The 16,120-nt window shown below is 32.8% G+C and overlaps 2 protein-coding genes and 1 long non-coding RNA gene across 3 annotated transcripts; all 3 read right to left on the bottom strand.

Annotated features, from left to right (window-relative positions):
* Positions 1 to 1,350: 1,350 nt before the first annotated feature.
* LOC127899726 (uncharacterized) lies at positions 1,351 to 3,648 on the bottom strand. Its single transcript, XM_052433446.1, has 4 exons — positions 2,909 to 3,648; positions 2,509 to 2,575; positions 1,956 to 2,453; positions 1,351 to 1,521 (listed from the first exon to the last, which is right to left on the bottom strand). Exons 1-4 carry the CDS (start codon positions 3,646 to 3,648, stop codon positions 1,351 to 1,353), a joined length of 1,476 nt encoding a protein of 491 aa, XP_052289406.1.
* Positions 3,649 to 7,493: 3,845 nt separating this feature from the next.
* Positions 7,494 to 8,097, bottom strand: LOC107178611 (uncharacterized). The gene is made up of 2 exons (XR_008052100.1): positions 7,966 to 8,097; positions 7,494 to 7,789 (listed from the first exon to the last, which is right to left on the bottom strand). It is a non-coding gene; the product is annotated as an uncharacterized LOC107178611 (long non-coding RNA).
* A 1,242-nt stretch (positions 8,098 to 9,339) lies between these two features.
* Positions 9,340 to 12,471, bottom strand: LOC102610836 (MDIS1-interacting receptor like kinase 2-like). The gene is made up of 2 exons (XM_006490070.4): positions 9,889 to 12,471; positions 9,340 to 9,809 (listed from the first exon to the last, which is right to left on the bottom strand). Exons 1-2 carry the CDS (start codon positions 12,425 to 12,427, stop codon positions 9,502 to 9,504), a joined length of 2,847 nt encoding a protein of 948 aa, XP_006490133.2. The 5' UTR covers positions 12,428 to 12,471; the 3' UTR covers positions 9,340 to 9,501.
* Positions 12,472 to 16,120: the final 3,649 nt, after the last annotated feature.

The following is a 16,120-nucleotide window of genomic DNA, read 5'->3' as shown; positions in this document are numbered from 1 at the left end:
GATATTTAACCCCTTAATTATATCTCACAAACCCCTACTTTTCAATTAACCCTATTAAAAATTTTAAAATAATTTTTATCTCTTAATATACCCCACTTAATTCCTAATTTACCCTTGTTATAATTTTAATCTTACTTCATGCACCCATTTATAAAACTTATAAAAATTATTTTAAAACAAAAAAAAAATTCTCATAATCGCCACCATAACCATGGAAAAGAATTTAATAATTCCAGTAAGGATTGGACCACGAACAATGCCGAGTCAATCCTGAAAAATCAAAGTATCATGCTAAGTCTATCAAGCCCAAAGTGAGTAAAGAAATACAAGAATTAGCCAAGGGGGTAGACATGATAGTTCTGGAATTTCCTGCAAGTGCAGCTACCTTCTTCAGCATGCCGAGGTGTGGTGTTTACAAATTCAAGAAATTATATATTTAAAAATTGTAGTTAGTTTCAATTTGTATTGGCTTTTCCAATTCTTTGAGTATCTTGACTAGTTGTTTTTTTGTTTACAAATTGGAGAATTTATGTATTTCATCATAGCTATGAATAGTCTTCCAAGTGTTTGTCATTTTTACTGAATGAATAAAATTATTAGTTTCATTCTCTGTAAAAATGATCATTACTGTTTTTTTTTGTTCTATATACAATATATGAAGTTTTGCAACTGCCGAGCAGATTTTGACCACCAAAGTGACCAAATTTCTTAAATAAGCATGCATTATGAATCTATCAAAGTAGAATTAGGTTCAAAAACAGCTATTGTAACTCTCAAGTAACCCTTTTGATGGTAATTTCCTTGCTCATATCACATATTTAACAGTTTTTTAACCCATTTACACTTGCAAGAAATAACAAAAGTTAAAACCAATTAAATCTTATTTATTCATATATCAACATCCGGATATAGCTCTTCTAAAAAAAAAAAAACATCCGAATCTAGCTTCCTCTTAATGAAATACTCAGCAGATAGTACAAACTTCTCCAAAGCAACAGCTGCCTGACTTCAGTTAATACAACAGAAGAACTTTTCATGACTTTCCTTTCCCCATTAATTCCTTTCTAATAACAATCAGTTTTAAGGATTTGAGAAAACCAGGCAATTAAAACATCGACATGATATCTAATAGCGCAAATAAACCGATTTTCGTAGTTCTTACTCCAAATATTGTAACAATGGGTAGTTGGGTACTACATTCAACCAGTGGCTCTGTATCCCCTCTTAGTGTTAATAAGTTGTTGCAGTTTCTCTGGATAAAATTGTAGTTTCTAAATAATATATGAACTTAAATACTTATTACAAAACAACTTGCCCAAATCATTTAAAAAAAAAAAATAATGGAAACACTTATTGATCATCCAAATCAATTGTGTCTTTGCTTGCTACATTAGGTACTAAATCTTTAAAAGCGATAATGTTCCTATCATATGGAGTTGCCCATCCTTCTGCTATAAAAGAATGATATTTTAACCAACTACTTGCTATTGGTGGCATCGGTGAACCTGGATTCATGAATACCTGTAATAAAAAAAGCAAAATATTGAAAAAATCATAGTTAACAAGTGTTAAAAAAATCTTTTTTTTTTCTTTTCTTAGAGGGTCGTGGTATGAAATAATAATTATTAACAAAAAGTCTAAAAAACTACCTATATGAAATGACAATTGTGAATGAATCCAATTGCAATAATCTTTTGAGAGGGTCGTGGTAATGGAGTTGATCTGAGTGGAAGAAAATTGAGACACTGAAGTTGAGATAAGAATATCAGCACAACATTATATTTAGAAGCGATAAGATATCCTGCTTCAGGGAAGGTCATCCAATAATCATTTGATGGATTGCTTTCAAAATATGAAAACGACTGTAGAATCTCATCAGATCTACCTGCATACTTAAATATTTGGGTATAGTCATCAAAGTGGCTTTTTAATTCATTAATTAAGTCCCTCCTCACTTGAATCCAATTATCCTCACCCAAACCAATTAAATCAGCCACAACACGAAAGCCACAATTACCATCTGCAGCAACATCTTTAACATGATGTATATATGGCCGCAATCCTTGTGGAAATGAATCAATGAAAGAAGAATGCTTAGGAAGTTGAGACTGATGCGCTTTTTTTCTTTGTCGTAGTTTAGATTTAACAGAAATCTTACTTGAAGATAAATGTGGAGAATGACTATTCAGTACAGATAATACATGTTCAAATTTGGATGGATCTCGACAAGTAGAATTATCTACCTTTGAAGAAGGTCGGCCTCGTGTTCTTGTTGTAGCTTCTTGCTCAATAAGATAAGTTGATGCTGGATTTGCTAGTTCTTTTAACTTCTTCAAAATCTGTAACTTTCCAGTGTAATCATTATTATTAAAACGTTTCAAAATCATCTCCATCTCAGTTGAACAACTTAAATCTGTAGTTTCAGCTTTGGTAGTAGGTAATAAGTCTAGTTTCTTCCAATGTGGATGTATAGAAGACAAAGGAATAAGTCTTCATTCACGCTTATACCTTGTAATCCCATGTGCACATGGAATTCCATGAGTGCATCGAACTACGCATCCACAAGCCAATGGATCTAGACCAATATAATCAGCTCATTTAGACTCACAAACTATCATGTTGAGTGCATTTCGTGAAACAAATCCTCGCAATTCCTTGAAAACTAAAGGTTTGAAATCATGTTGCATTGTTGTTGAACTTCTCTCTAACGAAACTTTAATCTTTGTATGCTGCAGTTATACTAAAGCATGGATTTTAGTCCATAACGTCTCAAAAGTTCCTCGCAATGATTATAGTTGCCTTTTTAATGTTGAATGAGATGTCTCAACCCAGTTAAGAAAATACCCAAAAAAAGTTATTTTTTCAATAATAAAATTAAATATAAGAATATATTTTAATGAATATTTACCTGTTTGAGGTCGTATTTCCTAAATGCATTATTGAATTAGTCCAAGCTGCAACAAATTTTTCCTTGTACTTATCCAGCCATGTGTTCTTCACATAATCAATCGATTCTTGATATCTAACAAATTCACTCTCCAAAAGTCTTAGGTGTTGCATATAATGGTCTTTTGTGGCAGATAGTACTAATATATTCCAACTAGTAATGAAAGATTCCCATACCTCATTAGTCTCAAATAACTTCTTACAATTAGCTAAAATATTTTTTGAGATATGCCATCTACACAGAAGATGAGTTGCAGTTGAGAAAACATTTTGAATAGCATTCATTAATGCTACCTCTCGATCTGTCACAATTACACTCGGTAACATATTATTACCCATAAAACCTTTCAATTTATCTAGTGCCCAACTGTAGTTATCCTCCCGTTCGCGTTCAATATATGCAAAATATACTGAAAATGTCATCTCAGTCGAGGTGACACCAACCACCTCTAGTAATGGAAAATCATACATGTTGGTCTTGTATGTGCAATCCATAATTAACACATGTGGAAATGCCCGTAATAGGTCAATTGCAAAAGGATGAGCCCAAAATAAGTCTTTAACACTGTCTGTATCAGCATTACTTCGATACCACTCAATGTAGTTATGTTCAGTCAATTTGCTCATGAGTAGTTGCATCTTTGACCTACCGGCTAGTTCTTTAACCTTGTATCTATGTCTTGCATTGTAAATAGACCTCATAGTAGTAGCATTATATATATCTCTTTGCTTTATCGTATATAGTATATCATTTGGCCTTGCATTACTTTTTGACACATCAATCAATAAGTTGTTCTCTTTTTCAGTAAGTCTACCTGCATATGAGTGCCCCTCAAGATGTTTTGCTGCAGGATGGTTATGTTCTGCACATATTGAAATATAAGTGTGCAACCCAAGAGGGGGGGTGAATTGGAAATTTAAAAATTATCCTAGCAAATTCACATAACAAGCAATCTAATGTCTTAATAAAAATTGAAAGCAATAAGTTCAAGAAAAGCACAAAAATTAAAGAGTAAGGGAGAAGAGAAACAAACACACGAATATTTACATGGTTCGGCAATCGCCGCCTACGTCCACGCCTCCAAGCGATCCAAGCTTGAGGATTTCACTATCCAAGTCTTTCCAAGGCTTCAACGATTACAATTGACTTCGAGGTGTCAATAAACCTTTACAACAAAGAGATTATCTCCTAATCTCTTCACTCACGTGTCTCACACACTCAAACTCTTACAATTGAGATGAATAAATGAAGGTTACAATGAAACTCACTCAATGAGTAGATATTCAAAAATGAAGAATAAGAAATGATTCAATATTTGTATTTCGCAAGTTTGAAGGCTCAAGATATCACGTGTGCTTTTTGTTTTTGCTTGTTGGGAGGGCTTCAAAATGAGTTGGATTTGAGTTCTTATAGTTTGAGCTGAAAAACTAGCTTACTCACATTCTGGGTGTATCCGGTTTGCCATTTATGGAATTCGGTAAGCCGGATTTATGTTACCGTTAAGGCAAAATTTTGAATTTTGCCTATCCAGCTTGTCGGTTACGAAATCCGATAAGCCGTTTGCGTTCTGGATGCTTACTGCCCCGTATCCGGTTTTCCAGTTTTTATATCCGGTAAGCCGCTTGCTACAGTAACCTGCTACAGTGAATTTTTTTCTAAATTTTTAGTTTGACCCCCAAACTTTATAAAACTATAGTATGGCCCAAAACGTTATAAAAGTTTACAAATAAGTCTAATTTTAGAATTTCTAAGTAATGCTTCGTTAATCGCAAAACTTTATGAAATTATGATTTCGCCCAAACTTTGTGAAAGTTTAGAATGGCCCAAAAACATTTAAATAGTTTCAAATAGGTCCAAATCTGAAATTTAAAACACTATCAAAGATTTTGAAATTACTTTCATTTTAGTCCAAAATGCTTTAATTCCATAACATCATTTTCTTATTATAAAAGCACAATTCATAAATCTTTGCTTAATAAATACATGTGGTTTGTTATCATCAAAATCAATATTTATAGCCATATAGGCTAACACATATCACTTTCAAAACCCAACAATTGTCATTTGCCAAATATTGCCCTTTTAATCTGAATGGACAATTGTATTTTTTTGTTCCGGTTGCCTTAGGACATTTTGGCTTTTGACCTTGACTAGAAACACACTTGTAAGCACCACTTCTTTCAAGCGAAAATTATTCTTGGATTTCTACCATGTGCACTTACATCTGACTTTTTTATTATAATGACATATCCATTTCTCTTGCCAGCATTTCGCGCCCACTCAATTAATTCTTCTCTGCTATTAAAAACCTAATCAAAACAAAATTATAATATATCCAATTAGAAAGCTTTGAATAATATTAATTAATAATAAAAAATTAAAAAGTGAAAGTTAGCTATCTACCTTGTCAGTGGTGAAAACACAAGCACAATAATCAACAATGTCTGATTCTCTTGTGACATTGTTTCCGTGATTAATAGGCTTTTCATCCTAAAATTTGTTAGAAATATAAAATTGTTAGGGTGTTGAAAATAAATAGAGTACAAAAATTAATTGAAAATAAATAGAGTACAAAAATTAAAGGAAAAAAAACTTTAAACTTACTTCTTCTTCATCTGTTAGTGAGTACTGCAAACTAATTTCTTCCATAGTTACAAAAGCAGGGAGTATATAATATATGAAAAGAGATAATTTAAAAAGTTAGATTCTAGGGTTTTATACAAATTTTAAACGAACTCGCTTTTCCCTTTACTAGAAGAAGAAGACAATCAACCATAGGTCACTCGGTAGAACTCTCACTCCAAGACTTACAGGTTCAGTTGTCCTGCTTGTTGGGTTTATGGGATCATGCAATCATCAGGAAATAAAGGCTCATTTGCTACAAACAATACTTCCATAGCAATGACAAGGAGATTGTTTCATTAAATGCCACTAAACCAATAATCAGGCAATATAAGGACCATCCTTATGGCTTTTTGTTTCATCTATGATGCTTGTAGGGAATTTCTATTTCTCAAGGATTGTTTTAAGAAGATTTGGCTGAACGTTTAACAAAGCAATTATTGGTTAAGAATATTATTGATCATTATAATTAGGGTTTAATCAATTCTCACCAAAAAAAAAAGTTAAAGGAAATTAGGGTTTAAAAAATTAGACTAGTTTTATTAATTATTAATAAAAATTATGATGTGGGTGTACTTAAAATCTATTTATCCTTTTAAGTCATTTCATATAAGGATAAAATAAGTATTAATATAAAAATAATTAGTGGGGGTTGGTGAGATATAATGAAGGGGTCAAATATCACCACTCTGCTGTTAAATTATAGCACAAGTTAATTATTAAAAATAATGTCCACAGCCCATTAGCCCATTGGCGACAACCCAGGTACTTAACTTTGGGTGCCAAGCTAGGGCTCAATTTTATCTCAGAATAGAGTTGGCATTCCTCTGCTTAAGAGTCAGTTTCTTTCAGTAATATATGAATTATGAAGTGTTTGTTTGGTATGGCTTATTTAAGAGACATAAGTATTTATTTAATCCCATAAGTACTTTTTAAAAATTTTTATGGTGTTTGGTTATTTTTTTAGTAGAGTTTTTTTAGCTTAAATAAGCTAATTTACCTCTACTAGCAAAAGCCCAAAATTTGAGCTTTTAGGAGTAGAGGTTATAGAGCTTTTCCAAAAAATATATAATATAAAAAATATCACACAATTTAATGGTTCAAAAGTGTTTTTTTTATTGACAACCAAACACCCAATGACTTTTTGTCCAAAAGCTTTATTGGTATAAGCTCTACTGTTATAAGCTCTATTTAATAAGCTGTACCAAATGGAGCCAAAGACAGAATATTGGAGCTGTGTCTTAAAACCGCATCAAAGACAAAGAGTCCTGATATGAAATGTTAGTAGGCTGTATTTTAAAACCACATTAAAAACAAAGAGTTCGATGGATTTTTTATTGTAAATATAAGTGTACTTCTGATTGTAATATCAGTGTATAAAAAATAATAATAATGTCCACAACTTTTAACACGTGACAAATTTTATCCAATGATACATTATTTAAAATGCAAAATAAATAATGTCCACAATTTTTAATATAAATTATATACTTATTTTCAAATGCTCGACTTTGTTTTTTCTAATGGAAGTCCGCCGTGTGTAAATTCACAAATTATAAAATTATATTATTATTATTATTATCATCATCATCATCATCATCTCACTGTATCAATAGGACGACATATGCTGACCTAATAAAAACAATAACATATATCAAGTATAAAACATGGAACAATTAATCATATCAATCTATAAATCAAACTATTGTGTAGGCTTGATCAGAAGATTTTTTATTAGTTTTCTTTAATTAATTATCCGAGTTCAAATCTCAATGTGGAATTAATCCACCCTCATCTTTTAAAAATTAATAAATAAAAAATTATGAGGGAATGAATCGATAATTTAATTTTTTTTTATACTTGCTGCTGAAATATAAATCTTAAGGACAGTAAGGACCTAAAAATTAATTTTAACTTCTACAAATAGATAAATAAATCTATATTTATTGAAACACATAATAATAACATTTTTTTTCCCTTTTCACTGGATCTTATCAATACACAAGTATAATACTGTAGACAAATGAGATTGATTGATCGTGCAGCGGAGACGCAGGAGTAATTTCACCTGTACTCTTTTATTATTCATTGACAATAGAAATTCAAAGAAATTAAACTTGTTTAATGTCGAAGCCACGCACTCGAGGGTTAACTAATGTTTATCAGCCACAGCATAATTGTGCCACCAAGGATTGTCCCTCTGGAGATTCCCACCCTTGTCTGTTTTCACATACAACAGAAATTTTGTCATTAAATAATTATATCTGAAAGCCTATTCATAAACTTAGAATCAAACATTTCCTTTTAAGTACTGTGTATGAGACTCTGAGCTGATTATCTGAATGGATTAAAGTTAAAGAAAAAAAGAAGAAGAAAAAATAAAAATTGATACTCACAAATTGAATGATTGTTGGTAGCTTGCCACAGAGTGGTCGCCCTCGGGGATACCGCTGAGGCTAGGAGAAGCATGATAACAAACATCACCTGCCAAACAAGGAAGCACTTCTTTGAAGTCATTTTCCCTTAATAAGTTGTTGTGTAATACTCTTCAAGTTCAAACGTTTTTGTCTATTTATAGAGGCCCGTGGAACCATGGAATGCTTCTTAACTACCTCGTAAGTAATGTCATTTGATTAAAAAAAGGTGGAAAATCTCAAGTAATTTTTTTTTTAAATTTTTAAACTAGCATTGGGTGTATTGAATTGACCACTAAACCCTTACAGCTTTCATAATACTATCTTATTTCCTTTGACGTTAAAATTTTAATTAAAAAAAATAGTTGTTCATTAGCTGAGATAAGTTTTTTATGTTAAGGATAAGCAGTCAAAACAGAAAAGATACATATTAGTGGGTTCATTCATTCATGTAGGCCACTTTTATTATTAAATATTTAATTGATATCACTAATTATTGGAACTAAAGTCTAAGCATGTTTTCTTGATTTTATTTTCTTTTCAGTTCCAAATCCACTGCGAAAAAGTTGCCTCGACTATTCTTGGAAAGTCTAGATGTGGAGCGGCAATTACTTCAATTAATTTTAATTATAAAATTAGCACTAACTCACGTTAGTGTTTGACGTGGGTTATGAACTGTCACCTACCCACCAATGAACGCCATTCTAATTTCATTAAGATAAATTTTTTGCACACATTTTTGGTCTATGAGTATATGCAAAACGGGAGTTTAGCAAACTTCTGACCAATGAAAAGGCAGCCAAAGAGTTTGATTGGATGAAGAGGATTAATTCATTTATCCTCCAATATCAAGTAAAGTCATCGAGAGATATCAAGTAAATTCATTCTGCTGGACTGTCAATTGGAAGCTCATGTTGCAGATTTTTGGCACTGCAAAGTTTTTACAGCCTAATTCATCAACTTGGTCAGCAGTTGCCGGCACATATGGCTATGTTGCTCCAGGTAAGCTACAAATTTTTGTTTAAAGACAAATCACATAGCATTAATAATTTTATAATCTTTCTTGTTGCAGAGCTTGCTTATATACACAATGGGAAATTCTGAGGGGAAAGCATCCCGAGGAACTCTACAGTTCAACTAAATTTGATCAATGATCAACGAATCCATTTGAATTCTGAGTTAGATCCGCGTCTTTCACATCCTACAATTCCACCACTGACTGATGACCTGTCGTTAATATTGAATCTTGCATGAGAAGCATATCGGAAAATTTTTAATTATGTTTTGCTTTAACTTCCGAATGGTAATGACCAAAATGAAAAATATATATTTCAGCAAATGACATTTAGCCTTAAATGGAAATGGTAATGATTAATGAATGATGGTCAACAAACAATATTTTGGCCATAATTAACATTTACATATGTGGAGTACATATTTATTCACAACAAGCACACAAACATAGTAATCAGACCGATGGCTCAAGTGTGCTTCATAAAATTACATAAAAGATTGCAACTAGTCAGAATCAACTTCCACTTCGAGCCTTCGAGAGATGATTCTCATGGTTGGTCGAGATTGGGGATTCGCATGTAAACATAAGAGAGCAAGGTTCGTTATTAGAGATAACTCATCAGTCAGCGTTGGAAGTGTAGGACGTGAAAGACGCGGATCTAAAACAGATTTCAAGTGGATTCTTCGATCATTCGTTGAATTCATTTGAGCTATGAGTTCTCCTGGATGCTTTCCCATCAGAATTTCAAGTGCCAATACACCAAAGCTATAAACGTCACATTTCTCAGTTACGGCCATTGTGTAAGCAAGTTCTGCAACAACAAAGATATAGAATTAAGCGGATTCTGAAATTAATATTTATTTGTTATTAAACAAACATTTGTAGCTGACCTGGAGCAACATAGCCATATGTGCCCGCAACCGCTGTCCAGTTAGATGAATCAGGCTTCAAGAACTTTGCAGTGCCAAAATCTGCTAAATGAGCTTCCATCTCGGAATCTAGTAGAACGTTTTTACTTGAAATGTCTCGATGAATCAAAGGTGGAACATGATCGTGATGCAAGTAAGATAATGCATGAGCTACACCTTTAACAACTTGAATCCTTTTCACCCAATCAAACTCTTTTGCTTCCTTTTCATCACTTAGAATTTTAGCTAAGCTTCCCATTTCCATGTACTCATAGACCAAAAATGTATGGATTCCTTCATAACAGAACCCATAAAGCTTCACAATATTTCGATGCTTTATTTCTGTCAATGCTTTCACCTCGTTGCTAAAACTTTTTACGTTTCCAATCCCAAAATCTTTGGCCTGCATATTCAGCTTCTTTACTGCAAACACTTGACCACCTTGCATTTCTGCTTTGTAAACTTTTCCGGAGCCTCCTTCTCCAATACAGTACATATCATCAAATTCGTCCGTAGCTTTCAGAATGTCATCATACACAACTCTCCCGTTAAAATACCATACTGAGAATGGATTATCTCTCCTCGAAATAAATCCAACTCTTGACTCTCTTCTTGATTTTCGCCAACGGGTGAAGACAAAAATCCCTATAATTGCAAACAAAATGAACAAAACACTCGCTAAAGGAGCAACAATAGCAACAACAAGTTTGTTATCCTTGTTTCCACCACCCTTATCTGTAGATAAGGCATTGCAGGGTCTTAAACCTTGGACTTTACCACATAAATCTTTGTTGTTGGCAAAAGCAGAAGATTGATTTGAAGAAAAGACAGAGCCATCAGGAAGAGGACCTTCTAAGTTGTTGTATGAGAGGTTAACGGCCACTAAGCTCAGCATGCTGCTGAGCGAAGCAGGAATTTCGCCAGAGAGATTATTGTGAGACAGATTCATGCTCTGTAAACTTGTGAGCTTCTCAAGCTGTGCTGGAATCTCCCCCGTAAGTGAATTGTAACTCAAATCTAGTAAATCTTGAAGGCCTACAAGATTACCAATTTGGAAGGGGATTGTGCCATTCAAGTTGTTCTGGCTCAAACTCAAACTTCGCAGATCTCTCAATTCACCTATTTGTTTTGGAATTGGCCCACTTAGCCTGTTCATTGACAGGTCTAATGAGTCCAAATTCAATAGTGCTCCAATTTCTTCAGGTATTGGACCTGAAATATCGTTACCATTCAGGCTTAAAGTTGAAAGCTCTGTCAAATTTCCAATTTGGGCAGGTATTTCTCCTGAAAGCTGGTTGGAGGATAGGTCAAGTACTACTAGCTGGCTCAATGAACCAATCTCAGCAGGAATTTTACCAACTATGGAATTACCAGCAAGTCCCAGCAGGGTCAATTTTTGGCATTTCCCCCATTTCGGTGAGACTTCACCCTGCAATCTGTTGTAACTCAAGTCTATGTAAGTCAGGTTTGGATAGATTCCAAAATCTTGTTCCAAATCTCCTGTGAGTTCATTTGATTCAAGCCGAACTCTGTACAGAGACGAGCAGCTTTTAAGGCTTGTTGGTATTGGACCGGAGAAATGGTTAAAAGATGCAGTGAAATTGATAAGCTTTCCTCCTTTACACACTTGTGGAGGTAACTGACCAGTGAAGTTGTTCTCAGATAGATGTAGAACAGTTAACGATGAAAGGTTTCCTAATCCTTCAGGAACTACCCCAGATAATTTGTTAATGAAAAGGTGCAAATCAGTTAACTTGCTCAGAGTACCAATATTTGCAGGAATTTCTCCTGAAAGTTGGTTTGAAGCTACAGCTAGAACCGCCAAATCACTCAAATTACCAAGAGATGAAGGAATGGGACCACTAAGAAAATTCCCATCTAGAGCTAGAAGAGTCAGCAATTTACAATTGCCTATCTCTTCTGGAATGCGGCCACTAAGCATGTTATCCTGAAGGAGAAAATTTTTAAGACCCAAAAGACCAGTCATGGGCTGATTTTTGTCATCAGGAAACAAACGTGGGTCTATTCCTCCGGTCATATTGTTTCGAGAAACATCAAGCTCATAAACCTGAGTGAGATTAGCGAAAGAAAGAGGCAGTGTTCCATTGAAAGAATTTGTGGAAAGATCAAGGAACAGAAGCTTCGAAAGTAGGCCAATATTGGTTGGTATGGTGTCGAAAAGATAGTTTATTTTAACATCAAAGCGAAGTAGGTTTGGAAATGAAGAAAAATCTAAGTCATGGAGGGTACCTGCTAATCCTGTGTTTGCAAGGTTTATTTCTGTAACACTCCCTGCATCGTTGCATACAATTCCGCTCCATCTGCAAGGACTTGGGGTGGTAGAATTTGAACTATTGCTAGCTGGTATCACCCATGATTGAACAATTGATTGGTTTACAAGAGTTTCTTTCCATTTAAGCAAGGCTTCTGTTTCTGTTAGTGAACTTGCTTTGCAGAAACAAAGCAGTACCGCAAGAGCAGCAACATACGCAAGTGAGAGGTATTTTGTTTGGCTCGCCATAGGTTAGAAACTTGTCTTCTTTTTTGTTTCATATGTGAGCTCAACTTTGGCCGCCCTTTTGGTAACTATATATGATTTGCTAATCTATATCTCAGCATGGAATTGACTATTTGGAGCTAACATGCATTTCATGAAATTCAAACTAAGATATTAAAAAAAATAAAGAAGTCAATCAACTTGAGGAATGAAACTACTACCGCACATTGATTTTCAGTTGGCGTTAATTCTTGGCTTCTTGGTCAATTGGTTGCACAAAAAGAATTTTAGAACTCTTGATATAATTTTTATCACTAAATCAAGTAAATGAAGCCACGGAAAAGTGAAAGGGTATTCATCCATACCAGCAGGAGCCTCTAAGTGGTTGAATATTGGACAAGAGCCCCTTTCATTTTTCAGTGAATGAATTTTCGCTTTTCTTGTAATTAATGTCGAAATAATTTTCCATTGATGTTTTCCAAATATAAAATTAAGTACTTGTGGGCAAAATCCTTGGTGGACATGTTTGGGGGACTTGCAATTAAGATTGATTGACTTTTTGTGGGCGGCACAAAACATATAAAGGAAAACGTGTATGGTTTTGCTACGTATGTTTGAAACAGCCAGGAAGAAGAAACACTAATTTGACAAAAAATCTGATTTTTTATTGGTAACTTTCCCCCCCCATTACAGCAGCCAACCCGCTTCTTTAAAAGTTAGAGTCAAAGAGCACACACTGATTAAGCTACTATTTCCGGAAGAAAACACTCCAAATAATTTTAAATAACAAAAACAGTAATTCAAAACACTTAAAAAATAGCTAATGGAAATAATCCCAAAATAAAATATTGTCAAAAAATAAAAGGTCGTTACAATGTTTCCCATTAACATATTGAAGGAAACAGTGCCATAACAAACATCACTACCCCTTTGTTCACCACTGCTTGGACTGGAAAGATAATAACAAAGACAAAATGTAGCATCCTTTGCTATTCTATATTCTAGCCAGGTTTCATTTTGTTAAAACCAGGTAGGATTATATCTTCAGGACTGTTTTTCAAATAGTTTTTCTTGAAAATCATGGAGTTCAGGTTGACAAGGACCCTTTTGTAATTATGCTCTTCAAACTTGATCTTGAACACAAGGATCATAATCTGAAAAGTGGACGTCGTAAACCAGGATCTATTGGAAGATCTGACAAATCAAGCTCAACTTTGTCTTGTTTTAAACCACCACTGTCCTTCTTTATAAGTGGTGTCATAACTTTCTTTTGAAATACCTCTCCATAACCGTGCCTAGTTCAAAAAATAGAATATGAGTAATTGAGTATATAATGGAAAATTAAAGGTATCAATAAAATAATTTTTAGCAAGAGTTGAACTATTTGACACCTCTTTAAAAAATCTATTAAAACCCTTATTATGTATTTATATTTTTACCCAAACTAAAATTACCTAAAAAGACATATATTCGATAAAACTTACTCGTTAATTTGATTTCAATGAAATTACATAAAAAGACATATATGTTCGATAAAACTTAATCGTTAATTTAATTTCAATGAAAACTCTTTACACCCATATTCAGTTATATCTTTAAAATTTCAGTCAAAATCTATTTATCGCATGGAAAACAAACACAACTTGAGACGTTTTCAAATCAAACAATAAATTTTATGGTCAAGAAGGTTTAACAAATCCGAAGCTTTGAGTTCACAATTCTTGTGCAGTTGCAATTGATCTAACAAAGTCAATACTGTACGTAATTAAATTTATATGAGTTCTATCCCAAACCCAAACTCTTTTATAAAGCAAAAACTAATTTCTTTACTCATCCTCCACGAATCAGCAGGCACAAACTTCTCAAAAGAATCTCAGTAGACAATAGCTATTTTAATAAAAACAAACCACTCTTAACTTTCTTTGCTTGCTTAATTATTTGAGCAAACTAACAAATCCCAGCAATGTCTTAAAATTTTGGCCAACTAGCAACTTCTAAAGTATGCAAACCAACAAACCTAGGCAAGTACCAATTAGAAAGAAAATCTATTTAGCCATTATTCGGGTTAATCAAACAAAAAAAATTATTAATTAAATTATTGCTTGATATAACTTAGCAGAAATAATAATATATCATTATAATTATGAATAGAAGATTAAGAATTAAGAATAGCTATTGGAACTTAAATGGAAGATGATTTGTATTTGTTAGTCTTTAGCCTTGGAGATTTGCAAACGTGAAACATCATTGGATTCTTGAAGGCTTTAGGGATTCTAGATGCAGGATGTTGAATTGGAAAAGAAATTAATGAGTCAAATTATTTTTAGATTAAATATTGAGCTAAAATTTGCATTAACTATTTAAATATTTGTTTGCTAAAAATACAAAATTTATATAACTAATGAAAAGTAAATCATATAGCCTGATAAGATAATCATTCAACCAACACTTGAATAATTCATCAGTTTGCACATGTTAATTCTTACAAAATATCTCTGTCTCAAGTTTTTCTCTTAGGTCCTATGTGATATTAAGGTACTGCAACTTAAAAGTTACTGCTATTGTAGAAAAAAAATGTACAACTGTTGAAAAAAAGTTATACTTATGAAATAGAAGTTAATAATATATTGTAAATATAATTTTTAAATAATAATTTGCAAAGTATAATATAATTTTCATCATATAAATATAAAATCAAATCAATTTAGTTTTCAAGATACTGTAGGTAGTGTTTACCAAAATATTTTAGTAATGTAGTTTTTAAGTTACAGTCGTCCAACTTCAATATCAAGTAGCACCTTATTTAGTACACAAGTTAATTAATAAGTATTGTAAAAAACACAGACTATATATACAAATTTGCGTGCACAAATTGATAGGCATGGATTGTGTTGGTTGCATTTGATTAAAAATACTTAATTTTTTATCCAACTAATGTCTTTACAATACATCAATTTGTACACACAAATTTATTCAACATTTATTCAATATCATATATCGATTTGAGCAAGAAGATGATCGAATTGGATCTTGTAATAAAAGCGGAACAAAGAAGGATATATTTTTTTCTTTCTCTTATTTTCATTCATTGTACAACATATATTAGTTAATAAAGTAACAAAATTATTTATTATAGTGACCATCCCAAGGAAAATCACTTAAGGTAACATGACAACTTGATAAACCAATAAATTTGGAGGATCATAACTCAACATCTATTAATACATCATCAATATCTGTTTACCACATTATAAGGATTAGTGGTTACTAATTTTATGTTCTTGTTAGCATTAACAGATGCCCTTGCTCCACTCTCGGCACAGCACGGAGCCAAAGTAGGACTTTCAATTTTATTTTTCAGATTTTTATAAGCATAAAAAGCTCCTATTTTTGTTTGTTTAAAATAAAATGCCCTACTTTCTCAATCCCATATGATAGCTCACATATTTTAAGTTTAATTCATAATATTTATTCAAGAAAAGGCAGGGCAACTTCGGATTTATCCGAATCCGATCATATTTCATATGGTTCGAATTGAGAAAAAACCATTTGATTTCATTCCAAACTTTAAAGTTGATCCAACTTGATTGAAAATAAATCGGATCAGATTCAGATTAGATGAATATTTTGGATAAATTCGGATTCGGACCGGTTTAGATTGAGTTTGGATTTGAGGTCTTTTTGACAATTTTAACAAAAGTTCTCGAAATCTATAAT

This window comes from Citrus sinensis, chromosome 9 (genome assembly GCF_022201045.2).
Source record: "Citrus sinensis cultivar Valencia sweet orange chromosome 9, DVS_A1.0, whole genome shotgun sequence".
Lineage (NCBI taxonomy): Eukaryota > Viridiplantae > Streptophyta > Magnoliopsida > Sapindales > Rutaceae > Citrus > Citrus sinensis.
This window is presented reverse-complemented; position numbering and strand designations above follow the sequence as displayed.

Bases quoted from the DNA above. Each gene is read 5' to 3' on its own strand.
- LOC102610836 (XM_006490070.4), bottom strand. From the start codon at position 12,427: ATGGCGAGCCAAACAAAATACCTCTCACTTGCGTATGTTGCTGCTCTT. The intron at 9,810-9,888 runs GTCAGCTACAAA...TTGTTGTTGCAG, and splicing joins ATATGGCTATGTTGCTCCAG to AACTTGCTTACACAATGGCC.
- LOC127899726 (XM_052433446.1), bottom strand. From the start codon at position 3,648: ATGAGGTCTATTTACAATGCAAGACATAGATACAAGGTTAAAGAACTA. The intron at 2,454-2,508 runs GTATAAGCGTGA...CCACATTGGAAG, and splicing joins TGTGCACATGGGATTACAAG to AAACTAGACTTATTACCTAC. The intron at 1,522-1,955 runs GTGAGGAGGGAC...TTTTTATTACAG, and splicing joins GTGAGGATAATTGGATTCAA to GTATTCATGAATCCAGGTTC.